The sequence below is a fragment of the Eumetopias jubatus genome, unplaced genomic scaffold (genome assembly GCF_037043125.1).
Source record: "Eumetopias jubatus isolate StellerSeaLion01/CBP00866 unplaced genomic scaffold, mEumJub1_p1.0 scaffold_16, whole genome shotgun sequence".
NCBI classification, from domain to species: Eukaryota; Metazoa; Chordata; class Mammalia; order Carnivora; family Otariidae; genus Eumetopias; species Eumetopias jubatus.
The window spans coordinates 93,497,139-93,512,424 of record NW_028274822.1 but is presented as its reverse complement, the minus strand read 5'-3'; the positions used below and the strand labels follow the sequence as shown (position 1 = coordinate 93,512,424).

General features: G+C 53.1%; 1 protein-coding gene across 1 annotated transcript; it reads left to right on the top strand.

The window, feature by feature from the left end:
* The first annotated feature begins 9,766 nt into the window (after positions 1-9,766).
* LRCOL1 (leucine rich colipase like 1) lies at positions 9,767-13,033 on the top strand. Its single transcript, XM_088019410.1, has 6 exons — positions 9,767-9,856; positions 11,218-11,343; positions 11,457-11,582; positions 11,660-11,782; positions 11,884-11,977; positions 12,900-13,033. Exons 1-6 carry the CDS (start codon positions 9,767-9,769, stop codon positions 13,031-13,033), a joined length of 693 nt encoding a protein of 230 aa, XP_087875536.1.
* The last annotated feature ends 2,253 nt before the right edge of the window (positions 13,034-15,286 follow it).

Genomic DNA, 15,286 nt, shown 5'->3' with positions numbered 1-15,286 from the left:
CTATTTCGGGGCTCCTGAGTGGCTCAGTCGTTGGGCGTCTGCCTTCGGCTCAGGTCATGATCCCGGGGTCCTGGGATGGAGCCCCGCATCGGGCTCCCTGCTCCGCGGGAAGCCTGCTTCTCCCTCTCCCACTCCCCCTGCTTGTGTTCCCTCTCTCACTGTGTCCCTCCCTGTCAAATAAATAACTAAAATCTTTTTTAAAACTGTCTATTTAATCTTTTGCCGATTTTAAAATTGGGTTTGCCTTTTTGTTGTTGGTTTGTAACAATTCTCTATATATTCGGAACACTAGGCCCTTGTCAGATTTTTCTCCCATTGCAGGTTATCTTCTCACTGTCTTGGTAATATCCTTTGATGCACAAAAGTCTTTAATTTCAATTAAATCAGTTTGCCTTTTTTTTTCTTTTGTTGTTTGTTCCTCTGGTGTCATTTGTAAGAATCTACTACCTATTACTAAATCCAAATTTATCTATAGCTTCAGCACAATCCCTACCAAAGTCCCAGGTGCAGAAATGGATAAGCTGACCCTAAAATTCATATGGGAATGCAAGGGACCCAGAGCTGCCAAAATAATCTTGATAAAGAAGAGCAGGTTGGAGGACTCACACTTTCCAAGTTCAAACCTCACTACAAAGTTATAGTGATCAAGACAAGTTACTGTAGGACCCAGCAATTCCATCCTCACTTACTGACACAAGGATAGAAATGCAGATTTATGGAATTGAATTGAGAACTGAGAAGTAAAATATAAATATGTAAAATAGAATAAAATAAATTGATTTTTCACAAGTGCCAAAATACCAAAATAATTTAATGGGAAAGAGTAGTCTGTCAACAAATGGTCCTGGGGAACTGGCATCCACATGCAAAAGAATGAAGTTAGACCCCCTACCTCATATCATATATGGAAACTAACTCAAAATGCATCAAGGACCTAAATGTAAAAACTAAAACCTTAAAACTCTTAGAAGAAAACCTGGGAGTAAACATTTGTGTCCTTAGATTTGGCAATGTATTCTTATAAATTACAACAAAGATATAAGCAAAAAAAGAAAAAAAATAGATAAACTGGACTTCACCAAAATTGAAAACTTCTGTGCTTCAAAGGATGCCATTGAGAAAGAGAAAGGATACCCACAGAATGGGAGAAAATATTTGTAAATCACATATGTGATAGGGATTTGTATCTTAAAAAAATAAACTATAGCAACTTATAACAAGATGACAAATAACAGATTTTAAAAATGGGCAAAATGTCTGAATAGCAGTTTTTCCAAAGAAGATACAGAAATGGACAGTCAGTACATGAAAAAACTCTCAATATCATCAGTTGGAAGGGAGATATCACTTCATACCACCAGGAAAGACATGACAAATGTTGGCAAGGGGGGGCGCCGGGGTGGCTCAGTCGTTAAGCGTCTGCCTTCGGCTCAGGTCATGGTCCCAGGGTCCTGGGGTCGAGCCCCACATCGGGCTCCCTGCTCCGCGGGAAGCCTGCTTCTCCCTCTCCCACTCCCCCTGCTTGTGTTCCCTCTCTCACTGTGTCTCTCTCTGTCAAATGAATAAATAAAATCTTTAAAAAAAAATGTTGGCAAGGATGTGGGAAAATCACACCCTTCTTACATCTGGTGAGACTGTCAAAATGGGGCAGCCACTTTGGAAAGCCACATGGCAGCATATCAAAAGGTTTGAACTTATCACAGGATCCACAATTCCACCTCTAGATGGAATATACCCCAAAGAAATGAAAACCTGTTTTCACACAGAAACTTGTACATAAATGTTCATAGTATTATACATCATGGCTGAGATTAGAAATAGCCCAAATGTCATACAAGGGGATAGAATTCTTCAATAAATGGAAAAAAGTACCTTATATGTTCCGTACATTACAACGTAGGTGAACCTAGAAAACATTAAGCTAAGTGAAAGAAGCTAGTCCCTGAAGGCCACCTGTTGTATGAGTCCATTTATATAAAATCTCCAAAACAGGTCAATCCACTGAGAGGAAAGCAGATCAGTGGTGCCAGGGCATGGGTGAAGGGGGTGGGTCCTGCTGCTGCCTGGGTGCTGGGTGGGATGAGCCACTGCTCCCTGTTGCCTGTGGCCGGGGGATGACAGGAACCCTGCGGATGACAGGAACCCTGCCCTCGGGTGTTGCCCTGTCCCCGGGTCTGCTGGTGCTGGAGTTGGCAGAGAGGGTCTCTGTGTCTTAGAGGGGAGGGGCTGGTGAGTCTGTCCACCATGGGTTACAGGAGCATAGAGCACATGGCTTTCCCACTGGCCAGGGGCTGGTCACTGCATGTATCCGATGCAGTGGCGAGCCTGATCCCGCCAACTGGGAGGGGCACGCAACCTCACTCATCATCTGGCACACTGACCCCACCAACAGAAGCTTCAACCAGAGGCAAGGCAGTGTGCTTAGGGTATTACAAACTCTTCTGGATCCCATCGTGGTTCAGGTAGGTGAGCTGAAAGAGAACAGCTCGTCCAGGAGGCCGAGTGGAGGGAACACTCCAACTCTCAGCAGAGCACTGCACGGGGGCGGGGGGGCGGTCCAGAGCGAGAGGACAGTCGGGGTGTGCAGGATGGTCGGGAGCCTGGGGCACAGAGTTCAAGAAAGGGAAGACAAGAAGTGATGAATAACTGAAGAAAATGATCTGATTTGAGCAAAGACTTGCGTCCGCAGGTGGGTATGGCTTGTTGAGTCCCAGGCATGAAGACTTTTAGGAAATGTGCCTGAACAGTCTGGGAGAGACGGTTGAATTCCAGTGATGAAGACAGATGCACAGAAAGAGCATGTCCAAGCTGCAGGTCACGTCCAGGCTGGCGAGGCTTGGCCCTGGCAGCCGTGAGTGCATTTTGTCTTCTGCATGCATGCAGTGGGTCTTCCTTCTCTTTTCTCGGAAGAAAAGGTGTACTATATAATCTTGCATTTGTCCCAGAATTTATTGATTTCTGTTCTTGAGATGAGTCTCCTGCCCTGGGTCATTAGGGATGCACAGCAAGCTGCCAGGAGAGCACGAGGGCCCCTGGGAAGGTTCCAGTTACTAGAACAAATTTAGTGTGGAGTCTATGTTTGATTGGGTTCGGGAGACTCCAAACAGTTACTGGTAAGTTTATATGAGGTGTCCGGAAGTCTGCTGGAAAGAAAATGAAGAAGTCAAATGGGAGCGGCTGGCTGGCTTGGTGAGTAGAGCACGTGACTCTTGATCTTGAGCTTGTGAGTTCAAGCCCCACGTTGGGCTTAATTAAAAAAAAAAGAAAAAGGAACGAAAGAAAAGAAAAAAACCTGTTTAATGAAAAAAATAAATAAAATGAGAACACTTAATGCAAACTCCCCAGGCTGGGAGAAAACCAGTATGGATCCTAGTCTCGGAACTTGTAAGGACAGTCGCAGTGTCCATTAAAACTTATGATTTGCATAATGCTTTAAAAATTTTTATTTATTTATTTGAGAGAGAGAGAGAGCATGTGAAAGGGGGAAAGGCAGAGGGAGAAGGCAGTGCCCCGCACTGAGCAGGTGCAGGGCTGGATCCCAGGACCCCAGGATCATGACCTGAGCCAAAGGCAGACGCTTAACCGACTTCGCCCCCAGGCGCCCACGTAATACTTTCAAATAAGTTAAAGAAATTAGTCTTAGGAGGACTGAGTCTCATAATAGTTTTTCAAGTGAAAAAGTTTACAAGTGAAAAAATTAAGTTATTCAATTGAATTCTAAAACCTTTGGTTAACAGGAAATATTACTCTATGGCAAGAATAGAATAAAAATATAACAATGTAAAAACAACCAAGTTATAAGTAAAAGTTCAAAATAAAATAAAAGCAAAAATAGATTTCCTTTTCTAAACAGCTTTATTGAGATCAAATTCACATGCCATATGATTTACCCATTTGGAGTGTGGAACTCATTGTTTCTAGTATCCTCACAGGGTTGTGCAAACATCACAACCTGACTTTAGAAAGCTGGCCGCCCCTAAGAGAAGCCCCATACCCATCACAGCCCCCCGACCCCCAACTGCGCCTGGACCCCACCCCCGGACCCCCTGGACCCCGCGCGTTCCTGCGTCTTTACGACGCCCCGGCGCGCGCGGCCCGGCTGCCGGGCTCCGGGCTGGGGCACAGAGCCGCTCCGACCCTGCGGGGACTCGGACCCGGGAGAGAACCGCCTCCTGGGCGCGGCCAACCCACAGGGCCTGAGAGAAGAAAGGGACAAACGGCCCTTTCGGGCCCCTGAGTTTGGGGCGCGTTGTTAGGTTGCGCAGAGGCGGGCTCGTGGCGCCCCAGTCCCTCTGGGTTCCTGCTCCAGCCCCGACCCTGCCCCGCGTCCCGGAGCCCCTCCCGAGCCGCTGCGGGGCGGGCTCTCCCGGCCTGAGCCTCCCACGCGGGGCCTCCTGTTCTCCGCTCGCTAACCGCGTCCTCGCTCCGGCTCCCGGGACCCCCACCTCGCCCTGCACGTATCTACCTCATTCCGCGTCATCTATTTGTGGACAAGACCATGTCCCAGACCAGACCAAGCACTCCTAGGTGGCGGGGGCACGCAGTCCTTTCCTCTCGGAGTCTAGCGCCTACTCAATAATGAGTAAGTCAGGAAACGTTTATCGGATGAACAGTGTCTGCAGAAATAAAGACCCCCCCCCCCCCATGAGGACAAGCGGGCCGTTTATCCAGAGCTTGGGAGTCAGCCCCCGGGGGAGATAGGCAGACCCACAGGTGGGGATGCTGGAGGCAGAGAAGGTGGTGCAGGTGCCCAGAGGGGAGTGGGGGGCGTCCCACCTGATTGCTTAGGGGGCATATTTGGCTGGTCCTGACTTGGAAGTGGGGAGAGCCCAGGGAAGCTGGGGTCACTGACCCAGTGCTGGCTGTCCGGCGGGTTGCTGCAGGGGCTGTGGTCAGCGTCCCCCGCTCCCGTGTGGCCCCGCCATGCCCACTCACATGCCCTCCCTCCTGCAGGCTGGTGAAAGTCTCTGGCGGGGGCGGGGTGGAGGTAGGAGGGGAGTTCCACTGACTCTGCCCTGGGCTCCCTTGGCCTCAGCCCTCCTGATTCCCCCTCGGGGTTGGAGTCTTTTCTGGAATTACGGCTTGACTGGTCTCACTTCTACACAGAGGAGCCGGTGGGGCCCAGGATACAAAGGCAGGACCACTGAACACTTGAGCGCTTACCAACGGCCAGGAAGAGATTTTCTGCAAGACCTGTGCAGTCCGGCGCACGTGCCCGTGTGGCCGGCTTCTCTGTGTGGAGGTGTGCGGAGGCCTCCTGCCCTGGGGCCAGGGCCCTGGTTGGGGGCACGTGGCCTTGTCTCAGAGATGGCAAAAGTTGCAGGGTGGGGAAGTCCCCAAAATATGGCAGTCATGGTTCAGGGAATAGTATATTGGGATCTGTAATCTTGGGCAAGGTTTGGCATCAAGCTTTTATTTGCCAGATTGAGATACTATGGAATCACACCTGATGTTGAGGTTTGGAAGGAAAGACTGTGAACAGATGGACAGATGTCTGGTCTGAGACACTGATAAACAAATATCCAAGAAAAGAGACTCCATTTATAAAAGAATATATATATATATTTTAAAGATTTTATTTATTTATTCATGAAAGACAGAGAGAGAGAGAGAGAGAGGCAGAGGGAGAAGCAGGCTCCCAAGGAGCAGGGAGCCCGATGCGGGACTCGATCCCAGGACCCCGAGATCATGACCTGAGCTGAAGGCAGATGCTTAACCATCTGAGCCACCCAGGCGCCCAAGAATATATATTTTTAAAGATTTTATTTATTTATTTGAGAGAGAGAATGTGCGTGCACGAGTGGCAGGGGTGGCAGAGGGAGCAGACTCCCCGCTGAGCAGGGAGCCCGATGCAGGACTCGATCCCAGGACCCCGAGATCATGACCTGAGCCGAAGGCAGACATTTAACCAACTGAGCCACCCAGGCGCCGCCATAAAAGAATATTTTAACATAAGTGGGGGTTGTGAATGCCAGTTCTTCAAGTTCAGGAACAACTCTGCCTCCAGGGCTGGTGAGGAGGGCCTGTGCCTCGGCCCCCATCCCCCCACCCCAGAAAACAGAGGGGGAGTGGCCAGCAGAATGGGATGCCGCCCAGCTCAGTACAGCACAGGGAGCCCATGTGTCCACACCCCAGGAAAGGGGCCTCAGAAGGGATGGCCCTGCCCACACCTGGGTCTGGACATCCAGCCTCCAGGACGGTGAGGGACGAATGTCCATGGTTGGGCCGCCCACCGTGTGGTATTTGTTGCGAAGCTCTAGTGGACTGGTATAGATGTCTTGCGTGAGTGGTTAGGCGGCATATGTGGTGTCTCAGGCTGGTCCTGAGTTGGGGAAGCTGTTGTCGTCGGCTTAGGGCTGGTCATCCAGGGCCAGCTGAGAGACTGGAGTTGGCTTCTGCAGTCTGGGGGCCAGAGTTCCACCTTCATGGACCGTCTGGCAATCGTCTGTTTGGATGTTCCGTCATCCAGGACCAAAAGGTGGGTCTTGGGTTGCACCATGGAGATACTTGGCCACCCCGTGAGAGCTGTTTCTGAATGGTGTGAACAAGAGCCTGACCTCGGGGGCCTGGGGGTCTGGGAAGTGCTGGTGGGAGCCTCCAGGTGGGCGGCCTCAGTGGCCCCCAGAACATCCGGGCTGGGGCCGCCCTGGAAGGCCGTGCTCACGCCCGCCATGCGCTATGTTGGGCAGCAAGTGCCCCCCCCCCCACACTCACACATCGCCATCTGCCAGGAGGTGAGACCCCCACGTAGACTTTGCCACTGCTTCTCTGGGGGGGGGGGGAAGTATTTAAACACCATTACCACCCACACTGAAATAGACTGTGAAGTGCTTTTTCACAGGTGAAAAGTGAATGCACAATGGCGCGGCCTGTGCCTCGCCCAGCGGCTTCCCTGCTCTCTGCCTCCCTGTCTGTCCATCTTCAACAGCAGATCAAATAGGCTCCCAGTTTATGCATCTCTTTGGAAACCAATTAGCAAAACTTGTGAATGAAATGCTCTAGCAGTGCTTTTGTCGCGTATGAGCCACAGTTTGTTGCAGATAAACTGAACTATAAAATGACAGAAAACCCAAAACGCAGACAGGTGGTGTATCCTATGACTTGCTATTTTTGTTAAGCGAACTAAAAACAGAGCAAAACTCCTCTAGCCTCTCTGAGATGTCTGTGTTGCTGGATTTGTCCTTGTGGGAATCTGCATTTCACACTGGCAGCAGGTAATTTCTGGATACTTCTGTGAGGTGAACTGATACTGTGCTGACACGTGTTGTAGGTGCTCTGGGGAAAATGCCGCCTTGGTCTTCAGATCAGCGGGTGTTCCTGTTGATGTGAGTTGAGCAGCAGGTCAATCAGAGCCGCCAGGGCCCCCTCCCTGCCCCAACACCTCGCTCTGGCTGCAGCGTCTCCTCATGACCTTCCTGACTGGCAGCCTGCCCCCAGCTAGGCGTCGCCGGGCAGCCCTGTGCTGGCTCCACCATCCACAGTCGTGCTCGGTGCCCGGGCCCTCCTCCGCCATCTGCGTCCCCTCCAAGCACGCCGGCCACCGTGTGTCTGCCTTTCTCCCTGGGGGGTTTCTGTGTTTCTAAATTCCTGGCGCCCAGCACGGACCAGCCCCGTGGGGAGGACTCATCTTGCAGTCCGGAGTGCTCCCCGCCTCGGGACCTTGAGCAATCTGGGAAGCTTGGCAAACAGAATTCCACCATGCTTTTCAGCACAGGTGACCCCAGTAAGGGACAAAGGGGTGAGGTGAGCATGGCTTCCCTGGAATCCTCTGGAAACCAGAGGTTCAGGGGACACAGAAGGGACAGGGGGAGCCCACCCTTCCCCTCACAGACAGGGAAACAAGGTCCCAGAAAGGCTCAGCTGTCCTCCCAAGACCCTGCAGCAAATAGAGGGAACCTGGGATGGGAACCCAAGGCAGGTCTGAGTTTAAGGCTCGTGGGCCCTGGGTCAGGGGCTGGCAGTCCTGAGGGGAGCCCTGCCAAGGGTGCAGAAAGACAAATTCGAGGAGAGGTCTGGAACATGGACGAGGAGGGGATGGAGAGCAAGCAGGAAACACAGGCCTGGGGCTAGAGGTTCAGAGCTGAGTGGGGGGACACGTCCTCCTGTGCCCGCAGGGCTTTGGAAGACAGCGTGTTGGGGTTTGAGGCCTCAGTGTCAGACCGCTCCCCACAGGCTCTGACCTCCGGAAGACACCAGAAAGAACAGGGAGTGAAGGCTGATGGACTCCGGGTTGCGCTATGGGACGACAGAATGTTCTGGAACTAGATAGAGGAAGTGGTTGCACAACATTAAGAATGCACTAGATAGGGGCACCTGGGGGTCTCAGTCGGTTGAACATCCAACTCTTAGTTTTGGCTGAGGTCAGGACCCCAGGGTCATGGGATTGGGTCCCCGAGCTGGGCTCTGCACTCAGCGGGGAGTCTGCTTGAGATTCTCTCTCCCTCTGCTCCTCCCCTCACTCGGGCTCACGTGCTCTCTCTCTAATCCTTTTTAAAAAGTGCACTAAATGCCCCTGAATTGTTCACTTTCTTATTTAAATTTTTAAAAAAGATTTTATGTATTTATTTGAGAGCGGACGCCTGAGAGAGCGCAAGCCGGGGAAAGGGCAGGCAGAGGGACAAGCAGACTTCCCGCCGAGCAGGGAGCCTGATGTGGGACTCGATCCCAGGACCCTGAGATCATGACCTGAGCCGAAGGCAGACACTTAACCCCCTGAGCCACCCAGATGCCCCAATATCACCTTATTTAAAAAAATAAAAGAACTAGGGGCAAAATTGAGGGCCAAACTGTCAGCTTTATGAATGGCCAGCCGGGCAACCAGCCAAATACCCGAATGCAGGTGGGGGCAGCTCAGGCTTAGATCTGAGGCTAAGCTGGGACTCCTCCCAGATCCAGGACTGGAGAGTCACCTGTGCCTGGGGGCTGCTGTGCCCACTCACCCAAACTGCAGGGGCTGCACCCCAGAGTGTGGGCGGGGTCGGCTGGGCCCCGTGTTGTCCTGCCCGCCTGGGGGACATAGGAGCTGGACTGAGCAGGGGGGCTCAGCAGTGAGGGTCCCACAGGTGCTCTCTAACAGCAGAGAGGCTCCTGTTTAACTCAGAGAGGCACAGTCATTCCCCAGAGAAAGGGGTGTTGAATATTCGTTTCCCACTCAGTGATAAAAAGAGTTTGGCTATCAAGTCATAGAAGACCCGCGGGGAGAACTTAAATGAGTCTTAGGGAGTGAAGGAAGCAGTCTGGAAAGGCTGCATTTGTAGGGTTCCAATTCTAGGACATTGGCGAAAAGGCACAATGATGGAACCAAAAAAGATCCCCCAAAAGATCCATGGCTGCCGGGTTTTCGTGGGCAAAGAAGAACAGGTGGAGCCTAGGGGTTTCAGGGCAGTGAAAACACTGTGTGCTAACGTGGTGGCATTTGTCCAACCCACAGAACATCCAGCACCAGCAGTGCGCCCTAAGGAAGCTGTGGACTCCCGGCTGTAATAACGTATCAATCAATATCAGCTGACCAGTTGTAACAAGGCCACCGTGCCCACACGAGTTAGTAATAGGGAAACACGCAGGGGAAGCGGGGCTATGTGGGAACTCTCTGTACTTGCTGCACGATTTTTCTGGAAACCTAAAACTGCTCTAGAAAATAATGTCTATTAATTAAAAAAAAATCTATCTTGCAAGGGAGACTGGGGCGGGGGAAGGAAGCAGGTGCCCATGCAGGTGCTGTGGGGGCAGGGATGGCCTTCTTGGGCACTGACAAGCCGCGAGCCCAATGGCGAGTGCCGGGCATCTGCTACTGCTGTCGTCACTGCTGTCCGTGTCCTTGGCCTGGAGGACCAAGAGCTTTTTCCTGTTCCATAAGGTCAGTGTGCACCCTGCGGCGTTGCACCCATGGAGGCAGCCCCCACTCGGGCTCTCTGGGGCTCCCAGCTCCTTTCCTGCAGGTGCCTGCTCCCACAAGTCTTGTCTGGGCTCCTGGAAAGGAGGGTGCCTGGGAGCACAGCCTCCTCCCCAGGCACTGGGGCCCCCAGTTTGGCTGATTCTGGCGCCCGGGGTCCCAGTACCAAATCCAGGCCGGAGGGCAGCACGGTGGGGGTGGGGTGGGGGCAGAGCGAAGCGTCTCTGCTGGGAGGGGTATGGGCAGCGTGAGAGTGCCTGTCCTGGCGTCCACTCTTCACCTTCCTAACGCACAAGTCCCCCAGCGTCCCGGCACCCACTGCATCCTAGAGGCTCCCTCGGTGCCCCAGGGCGGGAGTGACCTTCCTCCTCTGGCTGCTTCTCACCTGCAAGGCCGCCTCACTGGGCTCCAGGCCCCGGTATCCGAGCGCCTTCCCAGCTTCAATTTTATGTCAGTAAGATCTTCAAACCCAAACCAAAGTTCTCACTGAAAACCCGCGAGCGAGTCTCCAGCGTGGAAGCATCAGCCCCGAGTGCTCCAGGACCCCGCGGTCCGTGGGCCGGCTGGGGGACCCCCTGCACTCGGTTGGCTCCTGCTGGTTGTGTGTGAGGCTCTGCCCTGCACCTCCCTCCCCCGGGGGCACAGGTGGCATCTCCCAGGACTCGGGACCCCCGACCCCCTACAGTCCCGAGTCCGGGGAAGCCAGGCGGGAAGCACCGGCCCAGGGCAGAACGCGCCACTCTGCACTCAGCGTTTTGTTTTACTTTGGAAAATATACCCATTTTTCATAAAAAGTTGTTATTTATGTTAACATGGTACAGGGATCCTATTTTTAAATAGGTTTATGCATAAATAGGTAAAACTTCTCTCAGAGTTAGTGCCCACGCTGGGAAAGTCATTAGCTAGAACCCACACCAACATCAGCTTTGGGCACCTTAGTAAGTTTTTGAGTTTGCAAAGGAGTTTTCAGACCAAAGGTTTGAGAACTTGGATCAAAGGCCTCGAGAGCAGGCGGCCTCCCGTGGGTGGGGTGGGACCCCAGCCACAGCTCCGGGCTGGCTCTGTGACCCCGGGAGGCACTTGCCCTCTCTGAGCCGGTGCCTCGGTTCACCCTCCTGTCCACGTGGCTCACGACAGGCACAGACCTCCTTAGCTCCCTCCCCCTCTTTCCTCTGGCTCCCCCGGCCATGGGACCCACCAGGTCTGGACTATTCCAGGAATCTTCAAGGTTCGCAGGAGGAAGGGGAGGGTGTTCCTGAATGGAGACGCCCTAGCAGGAAGCTGGGTCTGCCGTGAGGGCCTGTAAACGGCGCCCGGCTTTGCAGAGGATGGGAGAGGCCTGCTCTGACCACGCCGAGTGCCGGAGCCGCTGCTGCGTCACCAGCAGCCTGGACCCGCAGACGTTCTGCACACGCAAGACCATCTTCCTCAAATGTCTGCCCTGGCAGAAGGTGCGTCCGGCACGGTGGCCGGCCGGGGCGGGGGGGGGGGGGCACCGCCGCCCGGAGCCGCCGCCCGCGGAGGGGGAGGGGCCGCTCCAGAGCTCGCGCTCGGTGCGTGGCAGCCCAACAGGTACGCCTGCTCTGACCACGCCGAGTGCCGGAGCCGCTGCTGCGTCACCAACAGCCTGGACCCGCAGACGTTCTGCACGCCCAAGACCATCTTCCTACAGTGTGTGCCTTGGCGCAAGGTGAGAGGGCGAGACGCGGCCGGGGTCGGGGCGCGAGGGCGGGAGGCGGGTGCCAGGCTCCCGCTCTGCGTCTCCAGCCCAACGGGGCCTATTGCACCCACCACAAGGAGTGCCGGAGCCAGTGCTGCATCAAGCTCAAGGAGGCCGGCCGCTACCGCTGCACCCGCCCGAGCGGGCTCCTGGCCCAGTGCCTGCCCTTGGTGAGCCCCTCACCCGTGGGACGGAGGTGCCTCCGGCACGGAAGGGTCCTGGATGTGCCTGAGGTCCTGCAGCCGCTGAATGTGGCTGTCTCCAAACCCAGTGGGCGTCCCGTTCCGGGAGAGGCTCACACCTGCTGTCTGGAGACTGGCCTCCAGGTCCGTTTCGCGGGGACGAGGCCTCAGGAAAGGAAAGAGGTAACGGGCAGGATGGGGTCTGCGGTCAGGGTCCCTGTAGGAAGCAGGTGCCATGTGCCTGGTGAAGGGCCATCAGATGTGTGGCTGGGTGGTGAACCCCAAGCACCAGGCGGCATCAGGATTCGCAACAGTGGGGCTGAGGGAGGGGAGGGGGACAGACAGGCCCAAGGGAGGACCTCTCCGGAGCTGCTCTCTCCTTCCACCCTCTCCTTCTGGACCCTTGTGATAGCTGAACAGTAACTGCAAAACCAGAAGGGCAGAGGTCAAGTGACACAGCCCCAGAGGTCAGCCTCCTAGGGCACAAGATGTGCTCAGTGCCCTGGAGACAGTGGGGGGCACATGGGGACATGGGCAGATGGAGACCAGGGTGGGGATCAGAGACAGGGTGGTGGGGGTGGAGACGTGGGGACAAAGATGGGGGACAGAGATGGGGCAGAGATGGGGGACGGAGATGGGGGACAGAGATGGACAGAGTTGGGGACAGAGATGGGGGACAGAGATGGGGGACAGAGATGGGGGTGGGTATTGGAGACAAGGGAGTGGACGGTTGGAGATGGGGGGCCACAGCAACTGGAGCAGGGCTTCGGGGTTGTGGAGAGAACACGCGGGTGCCGTGTGTGGGTGTTTAGGTACTAGCTTGAGGCTGGGATTGGTAACTTCTGTCTGATCATGAAGGGGTCTCTGCTCCCACAGGTAAGGACCACATTTTTGAGCACAGAACCACATCTTGCTAACTGCGCTGTCATCAACTCCTAGAGTAGCACCGGGCACAGCGGGGGCTCACAGAAATGTGTTCACTGCTGGATTCCCACTGCTGCCTTTGCCCCCGAGGAGCCGATTATCCATCTGTGAGGGTGGGAGGGCTGCGAGGCACCTGTCTCTGCCTGTGCATTTTCTCACTGTTTCTCACTTTGTCCTTCAGTGACAGGGAAGAAAAGCTGCAAGGGGGAACCAGCACGGACTTCGCAGAAGCTCACCTGGATCTTGTGCCTGAGTTTGGCTGGGAGCTTGGCTCGTGGGTCCATGCTGCTCTTTCTGGGCTGTGAAAACCTGTGAGGCATTAGACACATCTGTCCCTTCTCCTATCAGTGAACTCCTGAGGCTGATTGTGAGCGTCTGAGAACAAACCGCAGCTACTGGAATCTTCACATCAATAAACACCTGCTGATTGACCCAACGTGTTTTGTCACATCCTTTTTTTTTTTTTTCAGACAACAAAGGTAAAAGCAATCTGGGGAAGTTGAGTAGTGGAGCCTGCTCAGGTCAAGTACAAGGTTGCCTTCCTGAGGATGCGCGTCTAATCAGAGATCAAGTCTTACCTGGAAGGGAAAGGGCCAGAGCTGGAGCATTTAAGATGCACGGCGGCAAGCCCTCCCTATGCACAAATGCCTCTTGTCCTTGCAAGTAGAAATAATCAGTCGATTGTTCCAAACTGAAAAGGGTCCGCTAGCTTGGGGCTGGGATCGGTAACTTCTGTCTGATCATGAAGGGGTCTGACGGACACGAAACACAAGGTATAAGAGAGGAACGGAGCTGGGGACGCACTGGAGGGGCACCTGCTTCCCCGGGTCATTCCTCCTCACCACTCTGGCCCCAGTCCCTGCAGCATCTCTTGGAGCAGATGCCCCGGCTGACTCAGAGCCTGTCCCCACCAGCGGCTTCTTGCTGTTCCCAGAGTGCAGCTCCTTAGGCACCTGGATGACTGTCTTCTGGGGTTTCCATTACCCACACCTGCTGACACTAGGCTTCTTTTCTGGGCTCCGTTAAAAATAATTCCCCTCAATCCTCTCCTCCTCCTTAGCCTGGGCTAAGATGATCCTTGCAGAGAAAGTCGGGAAAAGCCATTGCTTCTATCCTAGTAAGAAGAACAGCTCAGGTGAACCACAAAGCATAGTTAAAAAACAAAAAGGGAACAGATCTAAATGTAAAACATAAGATGTAAAGCATTTAGAAGAAAGACAGGATAGGGGTGCGTGGGTGGTGCAGTGTGTTGAGTGTCCGACTCTTGGTTTTGGCTCAGGTCGTGATCTCATGGTTGTGGGATCGAGCCCCTGTGTCGGGCTCTGCGCTCAGCAGGGAATCTGCCGGAGATTCTCTCTCTCCCTCTGCCCCCCGCCCCAGTAAATAAATAAATCTTTAAAAAAAAAAGGATATTTTCTTGACCTTGTATTCAACAGAGTTCTTAGATGTGACCGCATGTCACTCATAAGAGAAAAAGTAGATAAACCACTAAAATAACTTCTGTTCTATGACAGATACTGTTTTTAATGATTTTATTTATTTTTAATTTTTATTGTTATGTTAATCACCATACATCATTAGTTTTTGATGTAGTTCCATGATTCATTGTTTGTGCATAACACCCAGTGCTCCACGCAGAACGTGCCCTCTTTAATACCCATCACCAGGCTAACCCATCCCCCCACCCCCTCCCCTCTAGAACCCTGTTTGTTTTTCAGAGTCCATCGTCTCTCATGGTTCATCTCCCCCTCCGATATCCCCCCCTTCATTTTTCCCTTCCTGCTTTTTTTTTTAATATATAATGTATTATTTGTTTCAGAGGTACAGATCTGTGATTCAACAGTCTTGCACACTTCACAGCGCTCACCATAGCACATACCCTCCCCAATGTCTATCACCCAGCCACCCCATCCCTCCCACCCCCCACCACTCCAGCAACCCTCAGTTTGTTTCCTGAGATTAAGAATTCCTCATATCAGTGAGGTCATATGATACATGTCTTCCTCTGATTGACTGATTTCACTCAGCATAACACCCTCCAGTTCCATCCCCGTCGTTGCAAATGGCAAGATCTCATTCCTTTTGATGGCTGCATAATATTCCATTGTGTATATATACCACATCTTCTTTATCCATTCATCTGTCGATGGACATCTTGGCTCTTTCCAGTTTGGCTATTGTGGACTAATGATTTTATTTTTTATTTTTACGTAACCTCTACACCCAATGTGGAGCTCGAACTCATGACGTCAAGGTCAAGCATCACATGCTCTACCCACCAAGGCAGCCAGGCACCCCTAGGGTAGACGCTGTTAAGAGAATGAAAATGTCTAACAAAGGACTTGTATCCAGGATATATAAAAAACTCTTGGAACTTAACGGTTTACTGAACAACCCAGGCAGAAAGTAGATGAAAGACTTGCACAGACAGTTCACCGAGGAGATCCAGAGATGGCAGAGAATCGCGTGACAACGTGTTGGCCGTCTCCAGATGTCAGGGCAGATGGTGGAATGGCTGGGACAGTCCTGCCCCCAACGCTTACGCCAGATTCACCAGATTCACACCCA

What these genes read in the sequence shown, in the direction of transcription:
- LRCOL1 (XM_088019410.1), top strand. Translation starts at nt 9,767, where the DNA reads ATGGCGAGTGCCGGGCATCTGCTACTGCTGTCGTCACTGCTGTCCGTG. An exon ending in AATGTCTGCCCTGGCAGAAG is followed by an intron (nt 11,344 to 11,456) that starts GTGCGTCCGGCA and finishes GGTGCGTGGCAG; the next exon opens with CCCAACAGGTACGCCTGCTC. An exon ending in GGCCTCAGGAAAGGAAAGAG is followed by an intron (nt 11,978 to 12,899) that starts GTAACGGGCAGG and finishes TTTGTCCTTCAG; the next exon opens with TGACAGGGAAGAAAAGCTGC.